Raw genomic sequence first — 27,205 nt, forward strand, 5'->3', positions numbered from 1 at the left:
AAAAAAAAAAAAAAAAAAAAAAAAAAATTCTTAAAGCCATGGATTCAGTCCCCAACACCACCAAAAAATAAACGAATGAGCAATTATACCACTATTTAATTACTACTTAGGCTTAAAGGGGATTGGGAGAATTAACCTTTGCCAAGAATAAAGTATATGAATGGACATCTTTTTGGCCGTTTCCTCACTGCTAATCTTTCTTCTCCCTGCTTTCTCTACCCCCCAATTTTTGAGGAGCATTTATCACATAAGTCAAAATAACCTGTCTCTTCTACATTCTGAGCTGCCCTCCTCTGTGCCGAGATGGAAACTTTGAAACAGGGACTGAAACGTTGCTAGGCTAAAACAACTGGCAGTTGAAAATGAGATTCCTAAGGTCCCAGACCTTCCTGTCATTCTGCTGAATCAACTAATGTCATTAACAAAAAGATTCCCTAGATTGTTTTCAAATGAGATTAAGTCCTCACATAGAGACAAGGATATTTAATCTAGATGCAACATTTTGTTTTTGTTTTTGTTTTTGGTACCCGGGATCAAACTGGGGTCCTTGCGCTTGCAAGGCAGGCGGCAGAACCACTGAGCTAAATCCCCAGCCCACAATACTTGATTATTTAGTTTGAAATATTTCATCTTAGACAGTTGTGCCTTTATCTTAATTGACATCTAGTGCCAGTCTCTGTGGACTTGATGGAGGTTACTCGGATCAGTGCCAAGGGAGGACACATGCTTCTCTCCTCGCTTTTAGGGACCAACTGTGGGCCTTCACAAGGGCAGAGGAGTTGATTTTCTCAAATCATTCTTTCCCAGTCCCTACCCAGAATTGCTGGAGTCCAAGCCCGGCATGATGTCTCATGACTATATTCCCAGCACTCAGGGAGGCTGAGGAAGGAGGATCAAACCTAGCCTGGGCTATTGGCAACTTAGACCCTATCTCAAAAGAATGAAATTTTTAAAGAGAGCTGAGGGTGTAGCTCAGCGCAGAGGCGCTCTGGGTTCAATCCTCAACACCACCAAAAAGTTTAAAAGAATTGCTGGGGTTTCGGCCCTGAGTATCTTTTAGTTCTGCATAACTAGTTCTACACCTCTGTCAGGTTTGAGAGCAACCAAGCCACATAACCTTAAGGAATATCAAAGGGAGAAGAGAAGCCTGGTTTTCTGTAGCAGGCGTGTGTCTCAGAGGCTTACTCTTTCCTGCACGCAGCCCTGAAGCAGCCTGGAGGAGGTGACCGGGAGCCCTGGGACCTACCGGTTCCCATGCCTGCCCGTGGGAACGAGAATGACAGTTAGGTATAATCACAGAGAATAAACATTTTTGGATGATGGAGTTTTAAAATCAAGATACTGGTACATGAACTCATTCAACCTCAGAACTGAGAAACTAGGATTCAGTGTCAGATTTTCCTTCTAAACACTTGGACTTAGAAATTTTGAGTAATATGTTTTTGTTTTTAGCAAATACGTTGATGTTACCTAAATATACTTCCAAAGTACTCCACATTTATTTTTTATTTATTTCTGAAGTTAATTATGAAAATTGTGCAATGGCTGAATTATATAGTCTCATTTTTATTATTATGAAATAATGAGCCTTTTATAGTAACTTTATAATTTAGCAATTAACTGAAATCCAAACCTATATTATCTGCTATGTTAAGGATTTAAGCAAGAAGCCAATCATTGAATTCATTTGCAAGTAAATTATTGGGCGGGGGATTTAGCTCAGTGGTTCCACCGCCTGACTTGCAAGCGCAAGGACCCAAGTTCAATCCCCAGTACCAAAAAAAAAATCAAGTAAATTATTAAATATAGTTCATGTACTAATTAGTTTTTGTCTGACTCTGATTCCTTAAAACAAAATTATCTAAACTATTAATAGCACTATTGTAATGGTTTCTATGATTTTTGTTTTTAAACCAGAAGAGAATTACTGGGTATTCCTTTTTGAGGAAAAAAAAATCCCAAGTTATTCGTGGAGCACTGTGTTTTGTTTTATTTTTCCTTTAGGTCATACTTTACTCCATTAATTCAAAGGGTATGATAAAAGTTCATAAGGCAAAGGCCAGATAGAATGTACTACAGGAACAGGTCACTTTCTACATAATTAAAATGCTTATAGAATGTTTCAGAGGTCAATAAGTAAAGAAGAACCACTAGTCTTTCTAGGATACATTTGGAAATAAAGCAGATCTAGTGTTTCTAAATCGGTAAAGCTGGCAAGAATGAAGGTTCCATTCAGATAATTACAAGTATTTAACAGGATAGCAGAATCTCTGTGTTGTGGGATCTCATTAATAAGTTTTGTTGGCTGTCTTTGTTGAGTCCCATCCACAAGGATTTAAGGCCCTTTCTGTCTGATCCTCTTACAACACACTCCCTGGTCATCCTGAGGTCCCATGACATCAGTGTGGACCCTGAGGGAATTCTGAAATGACTTCCCTGCTTTCACCTTTCCATAGAGAGCTTTAGCTCATCTCCAGTGTAGGTAAAATAGGTTCCCTGTGGGAGCTGAAGAATATGCACTGTTACCAGATTACAATCATCCAACTCTTAAGACCTTCCTAGTTATTTCTACCAAAGGAATCTTGAGATCATTGTTGATAATTTAATGGTTAATGTCTACATCAGAGGTTCCCACGTTGCACACATTAGAATTTTCTGGGAATCAGAATGCCTGTAGTCTTTTGAATCTCCCCAAGGGTGGGTTAAGGACCATTGGTCTAAATAAACTTGAACTTTATTTCAGAAGCAACCAATAATGAGAAAGGAAAGAGTTATTACAAGAGAGTCATTTGTATTTACAAATGCATTGATAAGTATACTTTTTAAAGAAAGTATACTTTTTAAAAATTAGCTAACATTTTTTTTGCAGTAAAATGCTGATGTAGACACAGAACAGAGGTAGTAAAGAACACAGTGTAGATCAGACCCCTAGAAATGGAAGCTCGTTGCAATAGAGGTCTGCAGTCAGTGTCTTCTGCCTGAGCTCAGCCTTTAGCATGATATGAAAGCATGAATCTGTAATGAAGTTTTCATAGAATCTCTGTCACCAGGGGGCATTTGCCAGAGAATATGACTGTATTGTTAATTTAGTTTGCTGCTTGTTTGTTTTTGATTTGAGGCTTCATTTTTGTTGTTACTGTCATTGTTTGGTTGCCTGGCTGGCTGGATTTATGAGGCACAGTCTCACTGTGTGATCCAGGCTGGCCTCAGACTTGAGGCAATCCTCCTGCCTCAGCTTCCCGGGGGCTAGGATTACAGGCATGTGCTACCATGCCCAGCTTGGATTTGGGGTTTGTTGTTTTTTTATTGTTTTGTTTTGTTTTTTGAGACAAGATTTCACTGTGTATTCCAGGCTGGCCTTCACTCACAGGGACCCCCTGCCTCTCCTCGAGTGCTAGAATTATAATTGTGCACCATCACCCCCAGTTTCATGTGTATGTTTTTATCCTTGACTCTTTAATAACTTTTTTATTAGAAAAGCTATGTGACTCAAAGAAAATTTAGGAAATGTAGAGATGTATATAGAAAGAAAAATACAAATCTTTTATAGTGCCACAATTCAAAATAATTATTCATTTCTTTTTGGCACTAATTTGTCTGCTTCAAGATGCCTTCTGACTTTAATATTAGAAAATTCAACATGTATATGTTTGAATTTTTTAATAATAAAAAATAACCAGCTGGGCTGGAGATTTAGCTCAGTGGTTCCACCACCTGCCTTGCAAGCACAGAGACCCAAGTTCGATCCCCAGTACCAAAAAAAAAGAAAAAAGAAACCAACCGCAGCAGCGTTCTTTGAGACATTCTACAGTTTTCACAGTTTAAGTGTTACTTCTACTTTCCATTTTTCTGTACTTCAGTCAGTTTCTTCTTGCAAAGATGTCTCAGTGACTAATGAATGTAATGATTTCTGTTATATAAGCTAAACAGGCATTTTGAAATCACGTGTGAAGTCCTTCTATGTACAGCATATGCATTTCAACCCTCTGAAAGTATTGTGCTAGGGATGTAGCTCAGCAGCACCACACTTGCCTGGCAAGTGCAAGGTCCTCACTTCAATTCCCAGTGCCTAAAATAAAATACTCACCAACAAAGTACTTGTGTGGGCTATAACACCCTGTGCTGATGGACTGGCTGGCTCATTTTACCAGATCCCCAAGGCATAGCTGGCAGTCTCAGTTTAACCGTGATTCCTTCGATTTGGGTAACATTGAGTTTCCGTTACAGTTTTTGGGGTTTGTTTTTTTTTTTTTTTGGTCCCCACTCCTGGTACTGAGGCTCGAACTCAGGACCTTGCACATGTGAGGCAGGCGCAGTGCTACTGAGCCAAGTCGCTGATCCCACCCATTATGCCTTAAACATTCATGTTCCCAGCACTGCCACACACACACAACACACAACTTCTCAATCAGGTAATAGCAGTTAAAGGAGAAGTCACTTTGATAATTTAAATCATACGAAAAATGGATAGAGAATTAGAACTTTGTAATATCTGTGTGTCAGTGCAATAAAATAAGCAAAACAAAAAGCAGCTATGCTCTATCCCAAGATCAATATTTCATTACAATAAAATTGCCGGGCGTGGTGGCGCGCGCCTGTAGTCCCAGCTACTCGGGAGGCTGAGGTGGGAGGATCGCTTGAGTCCAGGAGTTCTGGGCTGCAGTGCGCTATGCCGATCGGGTGTCCGCACTAAGTTCGGCATCAATATGGTGACCTCCCGGGAGCGGGGGACCACCAGGTTGCCTAAGGAGGGGTGAACCGGCCCAGGTCGGAAACGGAGCAGGTCATTACAATAAAATAGCATTCCCTTAGAAGACAAAGGACACTTTATAATAGACACCTTGAATTTTCATAATAAAAATGTTTTCTCCTAAAGAAAAATGTATTCTGTAATTATTTCCCACCATTGCAGAAGCTTCATTCTGTACTGCAAGGTGGTATCACCGATTTATGTGAATCCCTCAGTTCCTCATTGGATGATAGGGAGTGAGGCAGAAGGATTTCTAGTTTAACTTGATGTATGGTTCCGAATATCTTAAAACATAGTTCGTTAGCCAATCCGGTGGATAAACTGAACCTGCAGTTGCAGAAATCCGGTTGGTGATGAGCTGGGAGAGAGGGGAGAGGCATGAGGGACGATTCTGCATCTCACCGGCGATGGTGCTTACAAGTATATATATTTTTGTGAAAGTCCTTGGCATGTATAGCTGAAATCTGAATAGAGTCTTCAGTGAACTAGACTTTTTAAAAAATACTAAAAAGGAGTTGTATATACATAGATTTTAAAATAATGATTTAGCCTCACCAAAGCTGTTACTTGAGACTGTTAAAAGCTACACATTTTGTTATAAATTAAACCTATCACAGAGCTTTGTCATTTACCAGCCAAATTTTACTGCACGGCAGCATCAGTGACTAGGTGAAAATAAAATTGTCAAGAAATACAATTTTCACGATTTAGTTTTTCTCATATTGTGCCATTTGTTAAGATTAGTGAACTCTTCCCATTAAAGGTAGCTAATACAGTAAGGTTCCTTTGACAACCATGATGGAAATGCTTATTGTATGTGAGATGAAAATTAGGTAAACCTAAATCTCACAAAACACAGCACAGTTACAAACACCAGACCTGTCTGCTTACAAATGCTAAACGTTTTCTTGAGCGATCGCTCTAATCTCATGGGCTGTGTGTGGAATGCTTCAAGGACACAGCCTGCTGTGATAAGCACTACTTTTCCAGAGGCAGTAATAAAGTGTAACACAGCTGGAAATGTGAAACACGGGGTCCGCCTGCTTTTTAGGAGCTAAAGAGATGTACTGAGTCTTTGCTGAATAAGTTTCAGTTTATATGTCCTTGCATGATTCTGTATATGGTATTCAAAATCCAAACCAGTACGTGTCCATCAGTATACATTTTAATAAAATACTATTATTGAAATGACAATATGTTGCATATTATAAAATTTTCAAAATCTGTAAAGAACTAATTTTTCTGGTTAATCTTATAAAGAGCCAACTATCTTTTCAGCTCTAGTACTGAATCACATTGAATGATGTCATTATTCTCCAAGTTCATAGGTTGTGTCGCCCTTTAGATTGCTTTCCGAATTATGATGCTTTATCGTCTAATGTAGGTAGCAGAACTCATTACTTGACTGTATTGGTTATAAAGTAAGATCTAGCTGCAGCAGTGTTGCCAGAGCCTTTTATATAGTCTTGGAAGCATGTTACAGCATTTAAGATTTGTTTGCATTTGTTTATAAAAATTAAATCTGTACAACCGTGGGGTAAAATATAAACAGCTGGACTATTAGGAAGGTGTTAAAGTAGAGGATATATTTACAGTGTCGTCTTTCAAATCTAGCTATGCTGTAAACTGATGTTTGCTGTATGCTCCTCCTGATTTGAAATAGATGAAAGAAAATGAACCTATTATCACCATGGTTCACACAATGATTGAGAACTCGGCGCTAAGACCACAACTGTACCAGCAAGTAAGGTCTTGGACAGTGAACGATACTGCTTTCTCATCTGCAAAACCCCTCAGTGACAGTTTTGGTTTCTCCTCAGATTCACTCATGACATCAGTGTTTTTTTTTTTTCTTTTATTTGTCGTTTATATTTATTTGGGAACCCACACTTCATCCATGCTTTTCGAGACGCTGCAGTATTGTTAGCATGGCTTCGCTGAACATTTTGCCATTCGGTATTCAGTGTGCCATCTTCCTGGAGTTTTCATGTAGCGTATTCGATTGATATGTACTTGGAGGTCTGCAGTATATATTTCCATATATTTTTATTAATCCTGAAGGCATCACAGCTGATTTTTACAGAAAAGGCTTTGTAAAATTGCTTTCCTTCTTAGGTCACACCCCACCCCACCTCCCCACGGCAGTGTTTTAGGAATAGATTGGATTTGTATAAAAGTTATTACATCGAGTTTCTGTCCTCGATGGGGTAAGCCTCACAGTAGCCGTTTCTTAACGTACCGGGGCTGTCTTCTCCCTGTGTCTTCTCACCCGTACACAGTCCGTCAGGGTAGTCATGCCATGCCCCATTCTCTCTAACTCAAAGTATGTGTCATGGGGTTAGCTGGCTCCATTCAGGAACTTTGGTAATCTGCAGATCTGCAAAAGAAGTCATGCACATTTCTCTCGAGCTTCTCTGTATTTCATGGTTTCAGTGTTCCTAGCTGTGTGTTTCACATCAGCTTCCACTTGAACACCTCCAGATTACGCTGGCTTATGACCTGTTCAAATACCTGAAAACCATATAGAAGAAAAAAATTAACTAACATGAAAAATGAATGTAGGCTTTGATTAAAAATCTATAAAAGCACCTAGTAAAAAGAAGCACTTTGAAAAAAAAAAAAAAAGCGTTTTGAGCTTGCCTTGGGGCCTGGGAGCTGGAAGGTCTATACATTTGGTGCAAAGGTGACTCCTGGTTTTGAGTCCATTTTTTCAGAATATTTGAAGTATTTTATGATTAAAGCTGGGGATTTAGCTCAGTGGTTCTGCCGCCTGCCTTGAAAGCACAAGGTCCTGAGTTCGATCCCCAGTACCAGGAAAAAAAATCACATTTTATGATTAAAAATCATCTTTAATGTGCAATAGAGATAAATAAAATATTAAATATTTAAAGTTAAACAGCTTTACTTTTCAAAAGAAAATGGAATCCCTCAATTCTTAAAGTCACTAGATGGTAAGACCTTGTCACTCTGTTCCAAAGTGCCGCTTACACTGCAGTTGATCCATTTCAGAGATTGGCACTGTCAGTAAAACGTATCCTTTATAGAAGGCTAAATTCACATGCGATCCAGGACATTGTAATAGGTAATGTTTTCATTTTCACATTGTACAAATAATAATAGTTTGGATTTTCATTTTCACATTTTACAAATAATAGTCTGGATTTTCTGTGTGGTTTGGGTTTTTACTTTTATTTTTTCTTGGGTTTTTTTTTTTTTAATATGTATCAATTTTCAAGATTGATGATGCAGAAGTCATTTGTGATTTAAATTACTCGCTTTCCCCAAAAGCTCTAATTAGACTTGCTCAAAATTGTGGAAATATCTGAGACTGGTCGTGCAGCATCACTGACCTTGAATACTGAAAGAGCAGTAGTTTTGTTTAACTATATTTCTTCATTTAACACTTGAAAGAAAAATGCTAAAATTGTACAAAGGGGGAAGGCCTGAGTGAATGTCTTGTCAGCTGCCTTGCATGGGCAGGTGGAGCAGCCATTTTCCCGGAAGTCAGCATTAACTGTGCTGATGGATGGTGGCTTCCGGCTGTCTTTTGTTTTAGTCAGCCTTAATTATTATGGAGCAACTATAGTGGGTGAAATCTGTTGTGTTTTGTCTTTGTTTTTGTTTTTGGTACCGGGGACCGAACTCAGGTCCTAGCGCTTGCGAGGCAGACAGCAGAACCACTGAGCTAAATCCCCAGCCTGTCTGTTTATAAATCTGTACAAATTGAAATGAAATTTTTTTCCTTGAGGTGTCCCTTACCACAGCTCATCAAAGAAAATCTTCATGAAAGTTTGCACTGTACACTGTTAGTCTGCTTTTCTGAGGTTGCATTGCAACCTTGTGTTCACTGGATCCTGCTATTTCACTGGAAGTACAGTGGCAAAATGGTTTATGTCCTGTTTTGTTCTAAGTCATAGCTGCTTGGTTTTTCCCTCGAGACAGAAGACCTCTATGTTTGCATTTTCTTTTGGAGAAAAATGCCTGAGAGGTTCCCTAGGCAGCAGTTTTCTTAAAATTGGTTTAAAAATACTTAAAACTGAATGCAGTTTTAAAAAAATTATCTGCATTTATCATCCTATTACCTGTTAAAAGTTTTTTTTGGGGGGCGGGTGTTGGTACCAGGAATCAAACTTGGGCCCCTGCGCTTGCGAGGCAGGTGTTGGAACCATTGAGCCAAATCCCAGCCCTTAAAGTTTTGTACCATGGTCTTTAGAACATTATTGATATCAGTAACATTAATGGCCTGATTAGTAATTGGTCTAAAGACGCAGACATCTCCACAGGTGCCCGTCATCCTGGAGGCACTGCTGAGCCCTCACTGGGGGTAGCATCTTTTTTCATTAAAATTAAAGATATTTCTCAAAAATATTTTCCCTTAGCCGGGCATGGTGGCGCACGCCTGTAATCCCAGCACTTGGGAGGCTGAGGCAGGAGGATCGCTGTGAGTTCAAGACAAGCCAGGGCTACATAGTGAGTTCCAGATCAGTCTCAACTACATTTTGTCATTATTGCTTTTCATAATAAATTATGCCTGTCTTTTCTTGAAAAAAAAAAAAGTGTCATCAATTATCAGGAGAGGAAAATAGGCCATGCTTAAAAGTTAAGTTTTTTGCCGCTGCCTGCCTCACAAGTTCAAGGACCCGAGCTCAATCCCCAGTACCAAAAAAAAAAAAAAAAAAGTTAAGTTTTTGAAGACAAATCATGTTTTCTTATGCTTTCCTTCATAACTTGTATAAACTATATATAGGAGAAGGGTGATTGAAGAATTTCGTTATTTGGTATCTAACAGATATCTTTATTGAATGAAGATAGAAGATTTAAACAAAAATATCAGTGGTACTAAAAAGAGAGGCATATGAGAAATCTGACTGACATGTAACATTCATATGGCCATAAGGAGACGCTTTTTAATAAGATGCGAACTGATATAAAAATAGATCTGCAGTATGATCCCCTAAATAAAAATCATATTCCACTCTCCTGAATATTTACTACAGTTTCATTTTATCATACTAATTTATCCGTTGACCCTGGGAAATAGGATGTAATTTCACTCTGCCCACTACTTGCCAAATTCCAAAGTTTAGTAAAGCTGTTTTGCATTTAACTTTAAATATTAAGCAAAGATGATTTTGACAGCCTAGCAGCTTAAGGTCCTTCTTTAATTTCTTGTAGATGTGAAAAATATAATTTTAATATTGTCTTTTTAAAATCATGGGCCTAAACATTTTAAAACTTATTTTTCATTTTTTCCGTTAAGAATGTAAATTATTTTCTTGGATCTGGGTGCTTTCATTTAGAATAACGATACTTCTCAGGACATTCTCGGGTGATGTTTAAAATATTGCATAAGTGCTCTGAGTTCTGCCATTAAATTCATTTTTCATGTAATGTTCATCTCTGAGTTTTGTGATTTAACAATCACTGTGCACCCTGAAAACCACAGATGCATTTGCATGAGGTATGTGGAAATCATGTCTTGGAAGGGGACCTGGAAACCCGGGGTTTATTGTATGTTTGGAATGCCTATATTCTTAACCTTCTCCTCATCCTCACGTTTCTAGATCCATTCCGAGTTATCTGCAGTGAAAATTATGAGATCTTTTAAAGATCTCACTATCGCCGGGCGTGGCGGCGCACGCCTGTAATCCCAGCACTCGGGAGGCTGAGGCAGGGGGATCTCTGTGAGTTTGAGACCAGCCTGGGCTACATAGTGAGTTCAGGGTCAGCCTGAACTACACAGTGAGACCCTAACTCAAAAGAACCAAGCAAACAAAACAACAACAAAAGATCTGTCAAGCAGTTTTTTACAGAGGGAACTTGTGTTGTCACTTACATTCTTAGGCATTTATGTATATGTATATCAAATTCAGTTTTTCAAACTCCGTTATAGTTGGGGTATATTATTCCCATCCCCACCTTAAGAGTGTGCTGCTCATTAACATGCAAAGAGCCCTAGTGAAACTTTTCCCACTATGTTTGTTACTGTCTGGCAGCCAGAATAAAATCCAGAGGTGAAAGGCAGTGAAACACTGCAGGGCCTGCAGAGGCGCTGCTGAGCCCAGGGGTATAACTGGCCAAGCAGCCCTGAGAGCTCGGTACACAAACAGAAGTTAGGGTTTCTGTGGCTGAAAGGTACTTGGAAGGAGGAAGCTCAGAAGAGAAAGTGTTAATACACTGAACAATAACCTCTCACCATACAGTAATACGAATGGTGTCAGCCAACACACAAAAACTTTTCAGGAAATTTGACTATATCAACAGCTTGTAACATAGCCTTTCGGTTTCATGAGGTTTTAAATGATTTCCCCTTTTCAATTAAACCCATCCTTTTCCTCCATTGTCTTTTAGTTCTTAAGACAGAAGAACAAGATAAGTCTATACTGTGTATGTGTGTTTCTGCCTTCTGTGTGTACAGCGTTGCAGGTCTCGTGAGCGCAGTTGTGCTGCAGTGTGCTGGCTCGCGAGTGTGCACTACACGGTGTATGATTCTGTGTATGCCGTGGAGGGCAGTTTTGACTGTTGAACTATGCTTGATTTTGATACAGTTGCTATGATTGCATTCGTCAGTTTTTCATTCAAATCCTGTTTGTCTTTGAAATGGAAAATGGAAGGTGCTGTATTTTGTTTGGTCAGCTTAATGTTGGATGAGCTTCAGTTTAAGTTAGCATCATTCTTATGTATCTTGCTTACTATACTACTGTTAAGTATTTTTTCTACTTTTGTAATGGTCTGTGTTTGAATTAAACTTCTAAAAGTATAAGAATCATTTTTTAAAATCCCATTGTGTCATATTGTTATATATTGAATATAAAGTATAGACAATGTTTTAAAATATGACTTTTAAAGTTGCTGTATGGCATTTTCTTCCCATAGCTGTCACAAGATGAATGCAGAGGTACATTATACAAATACAGACCTGAAGACGTAGATATCGATGTAAGTATCAGTATAATATTTTGTTTTTTTGAGACAGGGTCTCACTACGTAGTTGAGACTGACCTGGAACTCACTGTGTAGCCCAGGCTAGTCTCAAACTCACAGCAATTCTCCTGCCTCAGCCTCTAGAGTGCTGGGATTACAGGTGTGCACCACCACGCCCGGCTTAGTATCAATATAATATTTATTGCCAGTGCTCTGTAATCTTTCTGCCAAAACGCTGGAAATAAACAGCAATCGAAGAGCTTCTTCCCATCCCTCCAAACTTTATTTACAACAAATAAATGGGTTTTTTTTCTCTAGTGCATGAGATTACCCTCGGGTTACCCACCCCGTGGTACAGTGGTGTGTATTAAACAGCACCTGCATGAAAATTAAAGGCTTACTGATTAAAAGGGCCGGGGATTTAGCTCAGTGGCTCCGCACCTGCCTTGCAAGCGCAAGGTCTCAAGTTCGAGCCTGGTACAAAAAAAAAGGAAGAAAAAAAAAGACTGATTAAAGAGAGATACAGAGGTCTGGAAACAAAAATGACTGTGTCTTCTAGAGATTCAGTCAGGCCCCTGTTGCACTCTTCTCTTCTAACCCTGCTTGAAGCAGACTCTTCCCTGCCTCTCCTCTTTCCGTCACCTCCCACTCGACATGGCTTTGAGTCGTGTCTGACGAGAGTTATGGTCACCATTTTAACAGGTGCACAGCAAGGAGGGTGGAGGACCGCCTTTCTAGCCTGCTTGTCAGTGTGCCCTGACGTTTAGGACGTGCTCCCTGGCCAGGTTGTTTGTTTTGAGGCATCAGAATGGGGTTTTTCTGCTGTCAAAATGCCAGGAGTTTCTCCTCATACACTCATTTTAAAAGTGGGCCGCCAGGTGCAGGGCCACATGCCTGATCCAAGCATTTGGGAGGCTGAGGCAGGAGCTGCAGGTTGAAGCCAACCTGGGCTGTACGGTGAGATCCTGTGTCAAAACAAAGGGAAGCGCTAAGAATTTGGAATAACTAGAGCGAAGATGCAGCTACCGTGTGTGAAGCCCTGGGTCCAGTCTCCATCGCTACGGGGAAAGAAGCATGTTGCAAATGATGTTTGTCCAAAAGCCCTATTTTTATCTGCATTACTATGTTGAAGTATCGTTTGTATGTGCAGCTAAGAGTGGTGCCAGCTGCTGAGGACTGAGGCAGAAGGGTTGAGATGTGAGGCCAGCCTAGGAAATGGAGCAAGACCCCTCTGTAAAAAACAAATGAACACTGCGGCTGGGGATTTAGCTCAGTAGTTCCGGCGCCTGCCTCACAAGTGCAGGGACCCGAGTTCGATCCCCAGTACCAAACAAATTAAAATGAACAGGCCAGGCGTGGTGGTGCACACCTGTCATCCCAGCACTTGGGAGGCCGAGGCAGGAGGATCACTGTGAGTTTGAGGTCAGCCTGGGTGACATAGCAGGAGCCCATCTCCAAAAACAAGAAATACAAAACTAGGGCTGTGTTTATCCCTTAGCTTAGTTTCTCCAGTAGATTGGGAGGGAGGGGGTAAAATGATAGAATTAGAATCATGGACTGCTTAATAACTAAGAATATTTTGAAATATGTAAGTTAAATTGTATGGCAGAGATGCTTTTGCTTTGCGTGCGTGCGTATTATTTTTCTATATAAGCTACATTTTAAATTTGATGTTGCTGATTAGAATAAAAATCACCTAATTAGCTATTCCGTGGCTGTTTCAAATGGCTAATGTTTTAAATAGCCAATTACAGGCAAAATAAAAATTGCTAACCATGACATCTTCCCTTACAACCTAGGCCAAATTAAGCCGATTATGTGAACAAGATAAAGTGGTACACGCGCTGGAAGAAAAACTTCAGCAGCTGCACAAGGAGAAAGTAGGACAGTCATGCTTATTATCGACAATGGGTGTCACTTTGTATGGTGGTTATCGGGGCGCTGATAACCACAGTGGGAGAATGATTTCCGCGATGCATAACACTGAGTGTCCCTCTTGTTGTCACAGTACACGCTGGAGCAGGCCCTGCTCTCGGCCAGCCAGGAGATCGAGATGCACACGGCCGACCCCGCAGCCATCCAGACGGTGGTGCTGCAGCGGGACGACCTGCAGAACGGGCTGCTCAGCACCTGCCGGGAGCTCTCGCGGGCCACTGCCGTATGTACAGCTACTCTGTGTTTAGTTGGGCTGTCTTTAGGGAGTATTTGTAGTGTTACTCTGCTGATGCTTAGACACATAAAACGTGATCTTAATTCTGTAACTAGTAGTCATTTTGTTCTTTTATGAAATGAGTATTTTACCAAGAAAATAAGTGCTCCTTTTTATATATTATGCTAATGAAAAATTCATTTTTGTTTGTTGTTCTTTTTTTTGACACAGGGTCTTGATACACAGCTCAGGCTGGGCTCAAACTCGCTTTGTAGCCCAGGTTGGCCTGGAACTTACAGTGATCCTTCTGCCTCAGCCTTCCAAGTGCTGAGACTATAGGCGTGCGCCACGACGCCCAGTGAAGCTTTCTTAAAATACATCAGGTTTATTATATTTAGAGAAGTAAGCAGCTGGGCATGGTGGCGCATACCTTTAAATACAGCCCGCAGGAGCCGGGGATTTGACTCAGTGGTTCTGCTGCCTGCCTCACAAGTGCAAGGGTCCGAGTTCGACCCCCAGTATCCAAAAAAACAAACAAACAAATAAATAAATACAGCACTCAGGGTTAGGAGGCAGAAGGATCACCGTGAGTTCAAGGCCAGCCTGGACTGCATGGCAAGACCCTGCCTCAAACGAAAAGTAATTATTTTGTTAATTTTAGGAGCTAGACTCATTCAACTCGCCAGTTCACTTTAATAAAAGATACCACAGGCTTTCAGTGAGATGAAGCAGTGCGCCTTAGATCCTACTGTGCTGTCCTCTAGCCTGGGAAGACCGCCTGCCCCGCCCGGCCTGACCCGGAAAACGGCCCCTTCCGGGTCTGTACCTTCTGGTGCCACTAGGGATGCAGCTCCCTACTCTGAATGGCCACGGTCAGCCGAGCTTGGCAAGGGGTCAGAACGTGCTCCTGCCTTCCATTCTGAACCCCAAACTAACATTCCAAATATTTTGTTGGTTTGGTTTTGGGGGTATTTCACTGTTTTTGGTTTCATTGCTTTGATTTGGGAAGGATTTTGCTTTTGTTTTGGGTTTTAGCTACTGAAGTTGTTTTGGGGTTCGTTTGGGGGGTTTGTTTGTTTGTTTGTTTTTGGTACCAGCCATCAAACTTGGGACCTTGAGCTTGCAAGGCAGGGATGACACCACTGAGCTAAATCCCCAGGCCCTGAAGTATTATACCTTTAGTTTTGTTTTGTTTAGCTGAGTGCGGTAGCACACACCGTAACCTCAGTTCTCAAGAGGCTGAGACTGGAGAGTCACTGTAGGTCTGAGGGCAGTTTAGAATATTCAGGGCCAGCCTGAACTACATAATGAGACACTGTTCGTAATATCAACAACAACAATAAAAAATCTAGTTTGGTGATTCTTAAATAACTTACTTTTCTATTCCCACTTTTATTTTTTGGAGACAGGATCTTGTTCAGACTGGCCTTGAACTCACAGAAATCCTCCCATTTTAGCTTCCCTGGGGCTGGGATGAGAGGCATGCACCACCATGCCCAGCCTCTATTCTCATTTTAAAATGCTGCTGTTCCCATGGTCTCTTTTTCAGTCTTTTAATTATACCATGATGTTTACAGACTTTGTAAAATTTAATATTTTTTCTTGTGAACTCCTTCAACTCAAAATCCCTGTCTCATCTGGGTCGCTCTGCCGTCCAGCACCACGGGGATATGTATTGGGAACTTGGCCAACGACATGGGATGATTTGCCCAGTGTTACAGAGCGAGCACACGAGAGGCCTAGAACTCAGGTCTGTATCTTACCATCATAGTCAGGAGGACATAGCCCTACATGGATTTTTATAATCTAGTCAGAAAGGAAGCACAGGTCTGCAGAACATTAACTGCAAGAAAGTAGTCCCTGGGAGTGTAGCTCAGGGGCGGAGCATCAGCAAGCTGAGTAAGTTCTCGGTGGGAGGAACGGGGATGCAAAGGGCTCCCCACAGGGCGGGCACCTCCACGCAGCTCCAGAGGCAAGTGTAAGAGATGCGGGAGCTGTCAGGCGGGCCCTCCTGAGCTCCTGTCAGACGTGGAGTGTGTGAACCGGGGGAGGAGCGAGCTGCCCACCTGAGCTGCTGAAAGCCCAGCGTCCCAAGCGCCCAATCAGAATGGTGGCTTCTGACAGTCAGCGGACAGCGGATTAGTGGTTTAGTGTCTATTCTTGAAATCTCAGTTTTAGAAAATTACTCCCCTTACCATCTGAATTTAGTAAATTAAATCCCATCAGTAGGCTTAGAATTTGCTTGGTCCTGAAGTAAACTCCAGCCGGGCATGATGGCACACACCTGTAATCGCAGCACATGGGAGGCTGAGGCAGGAGGATCGCAGTGAGTTCAAGACCAGCCTGGGCTACAGAGTGAGTTCCAGGTCAGTGTCAACTACATAGTGAGACCCTGTCTCAAAAAAATAAAAATAAAAATAAAATTTAAAAATAAAGTAAACTCCAACCCTTATGGGAATTGTGTGCAAAATGCCCTGATAGAAGTTAATCTCTAAGGGCCGGGGATTTAGCTCAGTGGTTCCGCCGCCACCTGCCTCACAAGCACAAGGACCTGAGTTCAACCCCCGGTACCAAAAAAAAGAAGTTAATCTCTGAATGTCCCTTTTTTCAGTTGTTATCCTACACAGACACCTTCATGGGGGTTTTTCTTGCCTTTGGCGTTTCTCAGTTATGACAAACCCTACAAATGTGTTTTTCTAAGACATGTCCTCCTGCATGGGATACAAACTACACTTGTGGTGCCTTTGTGTAAACTTATTTATATTTGTAGCTTAGGGATGCAAATGTTGGTATGTCCCTGGGCATGTGGTTGGCACTCGGTGAATGCTGCGAATGGCATTTATGTTGGCAGAATCTCAGGGGCCCCGTGACCGGTGCACAGTTCATGGCTTTGGTTCACGATCCGAGCCTCAGGCGTAGAAGTGTAGCGTGAGCTTCTCCCTAGGTCAAAGCCTCAGTTCTGAGAACATCTCCTCCTCAGCCTGCAGGCCGCGAACCCGGCCTGGCAGTAAGCACAGAGAGCAGTGCTCCTTGTTTGTCTTATTTAATTCCTGATTCCACATCCTCTGTGTGCACCCTGTGTCACACAGGTCCTTTACATTTCAGCACATAGCACCCTCGCATTCTCTCCTTATCGTCACTGTCTTTCTCTAGACCTGACTAAAGGGAAGGATTATAATAACAGTTACACCTTCAGGTCGACTTTTCAGCATGTCTGAAGTTTGTGTTCCCCTCTGAAAGCAGAGCCTGAGATCAGGAACTGGCTTCAATCACTTTATTTGGAGGATGATCCCAGAGAGCAGAAATGAGGGCCTGGAGAGCAGGCAGGGAAGAGAAGCCGGTACAGGCTGCACTGCTGCATGGGCCCCACAGGGACTCAGGAAATGAGCAGCTTCAAGTTTCCCACTCCAGCCTGGAACTGGGGTAGCCCTTGGGGCGGGGCTGTCCAGGCTCCTTCTCCCTGCAGCGCTTTTCCCTCACAGCCAGGTCGCCGCTGGATGCTGAGAAGCCGCGGGGCCCGGGGGCTCGCGCTGGCCCTGCCTGCAGGTGGCGGAGGATGTGCTCTCCGGCTCTGTTGGCTCACGGTGCCCTTCCTGTACGCAACAGAAGCTCAGCGTTTCTGACCACGGATAAGAGCTTCTGAATATATTTGTGTTTAATGTCTTTTTCACACAAATCATTGGCTTGAAAGTCTAGAGAAATCCTATGCAAAGTAAATGTGATCGCCTGCATTTTAGCCCTGTTTTTATCACCTCTGCCACACAGATGAACCTGAGTTACGCAAGTTGGGCAGCTTGCTGAGGTGGCGTGGTGTAGGTAGTAAGGGAGAGAGTGCCTGACCGAGAGCTTGTCATTCTCACAGATTGTACCCTCCGGCTCCTCCACCAGCGCCATGGTTACGTAACCAGTGCTTGCTGGCACTTGTAATCCAGTCTAGATTCTCTTGCTCAAAGAATCTCAAATTTATAAAAGAAAAATCTAAAATTAGTAACTCAGGAAAGGAATTTCAAGCAGGAAAAAACCAGTACTAAGTCCCCTAAGTCATTCTGGTAGATGGCTTTGGCATTTAGTGGACACTGCAGAATAGCAGCAGTGTGGGAAGTAACGGTAATTATCGTGAAAGTCGCTTGAGCACTTGTTACTGGGTCCTGGGTTCCATGACATTTGTGTATTACAGACACGTCCTCGACGTGATAGTCTCTTGACATGGGTACTGCTGTCACTGTATTAAAAATGAAAACTGAAGCCAGGCATGATGGTGCATGCTCGTAATCGCAGCACCCGGGAGGCCAAGGCAGGAGGCTCATCATGAGTTCGAGGCCAGCCTGGGCCACATGGTGAGACCCTGTCTCAAAGAAAAAAGAAAACTGGAGAGAGAGGCAGAGGAAGGAGAGAGAGAGAATAGTGGGTGATACAGACTCACATGGAACTCGGGGTTCTGAACTGGCTCCAGACCAGGGGGCCATGAGTAACCAGGGACTTCACACCTCAGTGATACAAGTGGAATTTAGGCTCCTGAGCTTCAAATGGCAGGCAAGCAGCACGAACAGGCTCTCCTGGGGAGATCTTCTCATCTTCCTTCTCACAGTAGTACGTGGCGCTGAGAATCAGTTATGACAGAGCAGTTTGCAGTGAATCAGTTGCCATGGGCGCTCCTGACTGCTCTTTGAAAGGTTTTGACATGGGTACAGGCTTGAGGGCCGGGGATTTAGCTCAGTGTTTCTGCCGCCTGCCTCATAAGCTCAAGGTCCTGAGTTTGATCCCCGGTACCAAGAAAAAAAAAATTCTCGAGTAAAATAGCCAGGTGTTGGCAAGAAACGCTTTGGCGATCTGTTCCCCATGCCACCCTTGTCACTCACTGTCCACCTGGGAGCCTTGGAGGTGGGGTTGAGGCAGGAGTGGGCCTTGGGCCAAGTGGTGCCATGGGCTTAGGAAGCTTCTTGTGCCTCTTCGCACCTGAGATGTCGGTGGAGTCGCTGTCAACCTCTGTCCTGTGTATCTCTGGAAAGCACGCATCCCAGTGCCCTGGGTAGTTGTGTGCAGGTGTCTCTCGCCCTCTCGAAGCCTCCACAGCCCACTGTAAATGTTCAGCCCTTGTGATCCACACAGATTGGAAGACGGTTAGAAGCAAGTTTCACTAAAGCAGACCAGTTTTCCTATTCATTCAAGTAAAAAGTTCACTGAAGCCAAAAGACTAATATTTACATAATATAGATGAGATAAAAGTCTTTAATCCATTATCACTTTGCCTTTTAAAATTTAATTCATATAAAACTTGCTTAATAATAGACTCCCTAAATTATCCACATAATGTAGAGATAATATAATTTGCAGTACTTTATCTCTTTGGTTCTTCTATTTTAATTCAATATAATTCACTTTAAAACCTATTTAAGGAACTCTTTTAAATTCAAAAAGCAATTATTCCAAAGGCCAAGTTTTAGAACTCATTTTAATTTTTTACAAGTGTGGTCCTTGAATAATTCTTCATCGCCTAACTTCTTTATTTTTAAAGTAGGTGTAAGCTAGTTGCAGAATACAAATTAAATAACTCCATAAAGAACCTGCAGGCGGAGCATGGTGGGGTGCACATGGGATCCTGGCCTGCGCATTCAAGAGCAGCCTGGGCAGCTAAGCCGTGCCCACCCCAGAGGGAGCACTCAGCAGGGGCACGGAGAATGGCTGGGACGTGACCTCTACATCTGCTTTTCTAAAAAAAACTGTGAGGGCCGGGGATTTAGCTCATTGTTTCCACCACCTGCCTCGTAAGCGCAAGGTCCTGAGTTCAATCCCCTGTACCAAAAATAAATTAAAAAGTGTGTGTGCGCGCACCTGTGTGACAGGGGCACTAACCCTAAGGGTGACCCGCCCTGAGTGCCCCAGACTCCTTGCTGTTGTCAGAGTGTCACCTCACAGCACCGCTTCATTCAGAGCAGCACCCAGCAAGAATTCCCTGGCTTAGCCAGGTTCTGAGAGCACAGTTCCTATGTCACTTACAGGCGTTCATCGGTGATTTTACACTTGCCAACGCCATGCTAAATTGTGATGATAAAATAGCGAGTGATACAGCTCCTGCCCTTAGTCTAGCAGTTCTCTACCCTGCTGTCGCTCTCTGGAGTGTCCGAGACCCCTCACGCCCACAGCATGGCATCCCTGAAGCAGGCGAGGCCACGGTGAGTTTTACAGTGCCTGCATGTTACAGGCTGAGCATCAGAACTTCTCTGTGACTTCGTGGTTTGCATGTGATTTGTTTGTCCAGAAGAGCAGGTCACAGGTACATAGTCTTTTGTTGAATCTATGAGTAGGATTCAGTGAAGGGTTCATATAGTTAACAAAACTAATTTGCTTTTATTACATTAAAAAGCAGATTGAGAGGGGCCAAGGATTTAGCTCAGTGGCACTGCACCTACCTTGCAAGAGGAAGGTCCTGAGTTTGATCCCCAGTACCACCACCCCCCAAAAAAGCAAATTGAGTTTATTCTATAGAAAATTAATTCAAGCTTCTAGTGTTATTGAAAATCTAATACACGAAAACACAAAGTATGTACTATTTTTATTCATGAGAAGCTTTTGTTTTTGTTTTTTGAGACAGGCTCTCACTGTGCAGTTCAGAATGCCCTTGAACTCACTGTGTAGCCCAGGCAGCCTCAACCTCTCAGCAATCCTCCTGTCTCAGCCTCCCAAGTGCTGGGATTACAGGCCTGTGCCACCACACCAGGCCTGTTCGCAGGAAACTTATTCAGGGAATGAGGATTATGTTTGTACCTCTTCCCGTCTTAAATGAGATCAGCCGTGTTTAGGTTGTATGGTCGTGGACTCTCTTCCTCACTTTAGGAAATTAACCTTCAGGAAAGATTGACTGTATTGCCAAGAATAAATTAAACTGTTTCCTAAAAATAATGCTCTGTGTACAGTAGAAGTGATTCAGATTATTTGATGACATCAAAAAATAATAGGTAAGTTTTGTTTTTAGAAATTTGAATACAATAGCAACACAGTATAAATACATAGATTATACAGTAAATTTTTATTGAAGAAAAGGAAAAAGGGGCTGGGGAATTTGGCTCAGAGGTTCCACCGCCTGCCTCGCAAGTGCAAGGGCCCAAGTTCAATCCCTTGTACAAAAAAAAAGAAAAGGAAAAAGACCGTAAAAGACCATAAGTTATAAACATGTCTTGCACAGTCTCAGCTGTGCAGCTCTGAGAATGAGAGCCGAGCCGTGGTGCAGCCCTCAGCCCCTGACTGACACTGTGCTTGCAGGAGCTGGAGCGCGCGTGGCGAGGCTGCGACAAGCTGGAGCACGACGTGACGGTCGTCAGGGCCCAGGTGCAGGAGCGGCTGGAGCGCCTCGGCGAGGTCCAGGTACGAGGATGCCTCTCAGGCCTGGGCTGCCCGCTGCAGTTGCCTGCGTGTGGCTGGCTCTCCGGATGGGGTCTGCACACCCGCCGTGGTGCACAAAGGTCCCGGTGTTCTGGTTGAGACGCTCTTTATTCTGCTGGGCACTGGCGTGTTCTGTACCGCCTGCCTGTCTCAGCTGTTTGCCTTCCATACGGCCACGTGTGTTACTTGGTAATGGGTTGTTGGGTTAGATGACTTTTTTGATGCTTTTTTTTTTTTGGTTTTATGAGACAGGGTCTCACTATGTAGTTGAGACTGACCTGGAACTCACTATGTAGCCCAGGCTGGTCTTGAAAGATCTTGATCTCGATCAAGAGATCCTCCTGCCTCAGCCTCCTGAGTGCTGGGATTACAGGAGTGCGCCACCACATCCGGCTCTGATGCTTTTTTAAAAATTATTTTTAAAAATAAAAATAAAGTTATTTTAAGCCAGGCGTGGTAGTGAATGCCTGTAATTGCAGCACTCAGGAGGCTAAAGCAGCAGGATCACAGGGAGTTCAAGGCCAGCCTGGGCTACATTGTGAGACCCTGTCTCAAAAAAAAAATCAGATACTGAATACACCAGTAAACATCATAGTTATCTCTGCTAAAATACAAGATAGGCACACTTTTCTCTAAAAGGCCAGACAGGAAGTACTTTAGGCATTGCAAACAAACAGCTCGGTTACATGCCGTATTATTTGGTGGTGTTAGCTTTGTATAGCCCCTTAAAAATGCACAGTTCCTCAAGGCTCAGTAGTCCCAGCCTATAACCAACACTCCGGAGGCTGAGGCACAGGAATCGTGTGTTTGAGGCCAGCTGTGGCTACGACACAGCAAGTTCATGGACCAACCTGAACTACTACACACGTAGTAAGACCCTATCTCAAAAAACAAAGCAGGTGTAAAATTCACTCCGAGCTCACAGGCCCACAAAAAGACACATGCCTGATTTAACCTAATAAAATGTAGCCATGAAAACCCAGTAACTATATGGGACAGACACCTAAATAAATGAAAGATGTTACTGTTAGCTTTACCGTGGTGGAAATTCTTCTCACTGACGTCATTCCGTCCCACAGATTTCTACAGAATCTTCTAAGGACACGTTTTTGAATGGCTCTGGTATCTGAAAAGTACATTAAAGACCCCAGATAGAGTATTTTTAAAAAATAAAGAACTAGAAAGCACACGCACTATGAATGGTAGCATTGTACAGGCAACCTTAGACCCGCTACCTAATCTGTTTTCCCAACTATAAAGTGAAAATAGTCCTGGGTTACATTGTTAGGGTTAAATATATTGATATTTTTGAGAAACTTAGAATCAGGCAGGTAAACTTTGCATAGTCAATGGTTTTAAAGTAACAAGCAAATATAATGCAAAACCTTAGGGTTACACACAGGGCAGGGCAGAGGACAGCTCACACCTTGGACAGCACAGCTGGACCGGAGGGCTGCAGTACTGGTCCTGTCTTAGTGCTGGACCGAGCTAAACTGCGGCTGTATCACAGGCCTCGCCACTGTGCTAAAGATGGTGACAGGAAATTGCTGGCGGGAGGTGAACTGAAACAGGACCAGGCACTTACTGTGCACAAAGCGGAAGGGAAGGAAGGTGGGGGTGTGGCTTTATCAAAGTTAAAGATTTCAGTCCCTTCTCGGCCTTTTGGCTAAGATCCAGTGCATAGTTAAAGATTTCTTCTCACTGAAGACAGCATGGAGGTAGAAGATGAAGCTGGGCATGGTAATTTAGGCCTGCAGTCTCACTCCTTGAGAGACCGAGGCAGGAGTATGACAAGTATGAGACCGGCCATAGCAACTTCACCAGAACCTGTCTCAAAACAGTTTTTTTTCTTTGAGCTGAGGTTTTATTATGTAGCCGAGGTAGGCCTTGAACTCATGAAGACCTGCCTCAGCCTCCCAAGTGCTAGGATAACAAGCATGCACCACCATCAGAATAAAATATAGAAGGGCTGGGTGTGGTGCTGCACACCTGTAATCCCAGCACTGGGGAGGCTGAGGCAGGAGGATCGCTGTGAGTTCGAGACCAGCCTAGACTACACAGTGAGTTCCAGGTCAGTCTCGACTACACAGTGAGACCCTGTCATAAACCACCCCCCAAAAAATAATAATAATAACAAGATAAAATTTAGAGGGCTGACTATGTAGTTCAGTGGCAAAGCATGTACCGAGCCTTTCGTCCAATCCCCAGGACCACCCCAACCAAACAAGCTGTTGCCATACTAGAAACAGTTATCTTTCACTTCTGAAATTCAAAGAATACGTACTGAAATTCAATGATTATGTACTATCTAGATTTTGAGGGCCAGGGATTTAGCCCAGTGGTGCCACTGCCTGCCTCCAAAGTGCAAGGACTTGAGTTCGATCTCCAGTACCCTCCCCGCAAAAAAAGATTTTGGAAAGGGTGGTGTGTAATTCATGCTGGCCTTAAACTCTATGCGGCCTAGGCCAGCTTCAAACCCGTGGTGACACTTCTGCCTCAGCCTCCCGAGTACTGGGATCACAGGCCTATGCCACCACGCCCAGCTTTCTCAGCATTCTTAAAACAATCCACTGCTGTTCTGGGGGGGGGGGTTCTGAGACAGTCTCACTGTGTAGTTGAGACTGCCCTGGAACTCACTATGTAGCCCAGGCTGATATCAAGGTCACAGCGATCCTCCTGCCTCGGCCTCCCTCCCGGGTGCTGGGATTACAGGTGTGTGCCACCACACCCAACTTTAAAGTAATAATTAGTGGAACATTTTCTTAACTGGTAAAACTTGGGTTTGGACTCCTCCCTGTACTGACCCGAGCGTTTTCCCCACAGAGCGAGTCGGCGGGCATCGAGCGTGCGCAGCTGCAGAAGGAGCTCTGGCGCATCCAGGATGTGGTCGAGGGGCTCAGCAAGCACAAGCAGCTGCGAGGCATGGCCGAGCCAGGCGAGTGAACCGCGCAGTCCGAATCGTGTCAGAACGACGCGCATAAGGGTTTCCTTCGCTAGTTTAATGAGCTTTGGTATGGGAGAACAGGCATTCTGCAGCATTAGGTGTACAGTAAAGCAACAGCTCTGCCACCGCGCCCGTACAAAACTAAATGCACTGAGCGCGTGGGCTGTGTCCCCCGGAGTTCCCTTCTCCCACTACCCTTCCGCCATTGGCTTTCCCAGCCCCGCGTGCTTCCTGCTACCATGGCCCGCTGGGGTTCCCGTGGAAATGGGGGCACAGTCTCCACTCTGATGGAGCCACCCTGCTGGCCTCCTGAAAGTTAGTCACCTACACCTGTGTGTTTCATGTTTGAGAAACCCCCTTCCCCTTACACTGTGTTTCAACTAAACATTTCAACGTGTATTTTTAAAATGTAATTGTTTTCAAACTTTGAAATTATTAATAATGAATTGAAAACTGAAGGCTTCCTTTAAACTATGTGAAATGAAGGCCGGGCGTGGTGGTGCACACCTGTAATCCCAGCACTCGGGAGGCTGAGGCAGGCAGATCGCTGTTAGTTTGAGACCAGCCTGGGCGACATAGTGAGTTCCAGGTCAGTCTTAATCTACCTAGTGAGACATTGTCTCAAAAAAAAAAAAAAGTGAAATGAAATTATTTCTGTAGATTTAGAAAGATGGGTATATAGCTTAAGTAGTCACAGTTTCTAATTCTTTCCAACAGGAGCAGCAGGAGCAAAACCTTTCCCAACAGTTAAGTACAAAAATGAGGTAAGTTTGGATCAATTTTCTAGCTACAAACTATTTTAAATGCGTAACACATGAATTTGAAGTAATTAAGTCTTCTTTGTTCTTGTATGAAAAATGCTTTTTAAATATTTTTTAATCTTAAAATTTGATTGGTATTAATAACTCGGTGCTCATAACATAGTTTTTCTTTCATTAATGCAAAAGAAAAATTGAAACACTACTTTTCCATCTGTTAGAACTTTAACATCGTCATACTTTTTAAAGTAATTTGAATATTCATAATGATTTCTACTTTGTACAATTTGTAGGATGATTGATAGCTAAGTTGGTTCTTTGTTGTGCATGGCATAAAGAAATTACCACTATAAAGAGATACTGTCAACCTAGTTGAAAGAACCTGTGGTCTGGAACTTTGTAAAAAAGCCCAAGAAAATGTTTCTTTTTTCCTTCTCTTAAAATTGCAGGAAAAAAAAGAACTGCAAAAGCCTTACAATACGTTTTAGAAAGACAAAAATTGGTTCTTCTTTTTGTCATGGTTACTTTCAAAAATATAAATTGAAATTAATAGTTCTGTTTCTATGCATCAAAAAATGGCTGAAAATAAGACTTTTAAAAACTAATTCTTCTGGGCTGGGGATTTAGCTCAGCGGTTCTGCCGCCTGCCTTGCAAGCGCAAGGACCCAAGTTCGATCCCCATGTACCGAAAAAAAAAAAAACAAAACTAATTCTTCTCTTTTTAAATCCAAATACAGTAGTTTGCCACAGTGACCTCTTGCAGAGTCAGCTTCAGAGTAAAGCTGGCCTACGTTTATAGGGAAAACGCACACAGCCGACGGCAAACCGAATTGCCGGCTGTGCTCAAAAACGTGAGCTTTTCGGCTTGGCAGTGTCCCTTTAGGTACTTTAAAGTGAGTGCACGTTGATGTACCATTGCAAAGAATTGCGACATGCTTAATTCAATGTGCTTATCTAAATAAGGTGACTGTTCTACAATCTTTAGGAAGAGGAAGTAGCCCCACCTCGTCCTCCACTTCCTCGGTCCTATGACTTTACAGAGCAGCCTCCCATAGTCCCCCCTCTGCCCAGTGACAGCAGCTCCTTGCTCTGTTATAGCAGGGGCCCTGTGCATCTGCCGGAAGACAAGAAGCCTCACCAAGTGCAAGGGCACCCACGAAATGGATCTCACTGTGTAAGTGGCTGCCAGGCCACAGCTGACCCGTCCAGCCTGCCGCGCGTGGGAAACGGATTCACACTCAGCTTGTTTTTATGATAACCCCGCCTGTAGCCAGTGCTTTTCTGTTTGTACATAACTTTATCGTTTGTGTTTTCCTGTTTTGGTTTTATCATTCTCGCTTTTTAATATTTTCATAATTTTAATATCATAAATTCATAGCTTTTTTCGTAAAGTGGTTGCTCTTACCCTTGTTGAAGGAGCCACATTTTAAATATATTATTTCAGACTATTAGGGGGGAATTTGATTCTCCCAATCAGAAAGAAGAGAAAAACAAAACAAATTTTACTAGGGAGTGGCACGAGGGCTGCACTAGAAGAACTGGTCAGAGGTGTTGATGTGACCACGGGGAGGTGGTAGCCACAGAAACTGAAAACAGGAGACCTGGACCCAGTTGAGGCGGTGCACACCTGTAGCCCAGCACTCAGGAAGCTGAGGCAGGACGGTCGCAAGTGCAAGGCCAGGCAGGGCAGCCTAGCAACGGCAGGAGACTGTGTCTCAAAGTAAAAATACAGGAAAGGGCTTGGGGCTGTTGCTCATCAGTGTGCAGGCCCTAGGTTCAGTCCCCGGTGCCACAACAGAAGGAAGGAAGGGAAGGCGGGAGAGGGAAAGAGAAAGAGGACAAGGGAAAAAGGAAAGGAGGTTTGGAGTTGGGTAAACAAACGTGAAGTGCGGTGAACAAGGACAGAGCAGGAGAAACAATGGATCCCAGTTTGAGAACAATAAAATGTTCTCTGACAAGAGCTCCATGCTGAGGTGAACCTCGCCGCCTTCTAAATGAGAATGCATTGGGTCTTATCATTTATTTTTCGGCCTCAGACCATGATAAAAGTGGACTCTGGGGCTGGGCTGTCGCTCTGTGATAGAGTACGTAAAGGGCCCGGGCTCAACTCCTAACACACAGACCCCAAGAAAGACTTGGTTCCTAAGAGGAACAGAAAGTTTTGCTAGTTAAAATTCTTGCCAGGCAGTGGTACACACCCAGCACCCAGGAGGCTGAGGCGGGAAGTTTGCTATGAGTTCAGGGCTAGCCTGGATTACATAGCAAGATCCTGTCTCAAAAAAAAAAAAAAAAAAAAAAAA

General features: G+C 43.1%; 1 protein-coding gene across 1 annotated transcript in view; it reads left to right on the forward strand.

Annotated features, from left to right (window-relative positions):
* Positions 1-27,205, forward strand: part of Plekha5 (pleckstrin homology domain containing A5) — a 211,703-nt gene that overhangs the window by 169,798 nt on the left and 14,700 nt on the right. Inside the window, exons 13-20 of the mRNA XM_010616198.3 lie at positions 6,414-6,494; positions 11,627-11,689; positions 13,474-13,554; positions 13,683-13,832; positions 21,084-21,185; positions 24,027-24,138; positions 24,865-24,911; positions 25,891-26,079. Coding sequence (XP_010614500.1) covers positions 6,414-6,494; positions 11,627-11,689; positions 13,474-13,554; positions 13,683-13,832; positions 21,084-21,185; positions 24,027-24,138; positions 24,865-24,911; positions 25,891-26,079 — 825 coding nt within the window. The remainder of the gene's footprint in view (positions 1-6,413; positions 6,495-11,626; positions 11,690-13,473; positions 13,555-13,682; positions 13,833-21,083; positions 21,186-24,026; positions 24,139-24,864; positions 24,912-25,890; positions 26,080-27,205) is intronic.

This window comes from Fukomys damarensis, unplaced genomic scaffold (assembly GCF_012274545.1).
Source record: "Fukomys damarensis isolate Sample0158 unplaced genomic scaffold, DMR_v1.0_HiC HiC_scaffold_19, whole genome shotgun sequence".
In the NCBI taxonomy this organism is placed as follows: Eukaryota; Metazoa; Chordata; class Mammalia; order Rodentia; family Bathyergidae; genus Fukomys; species Fukomys damarensis.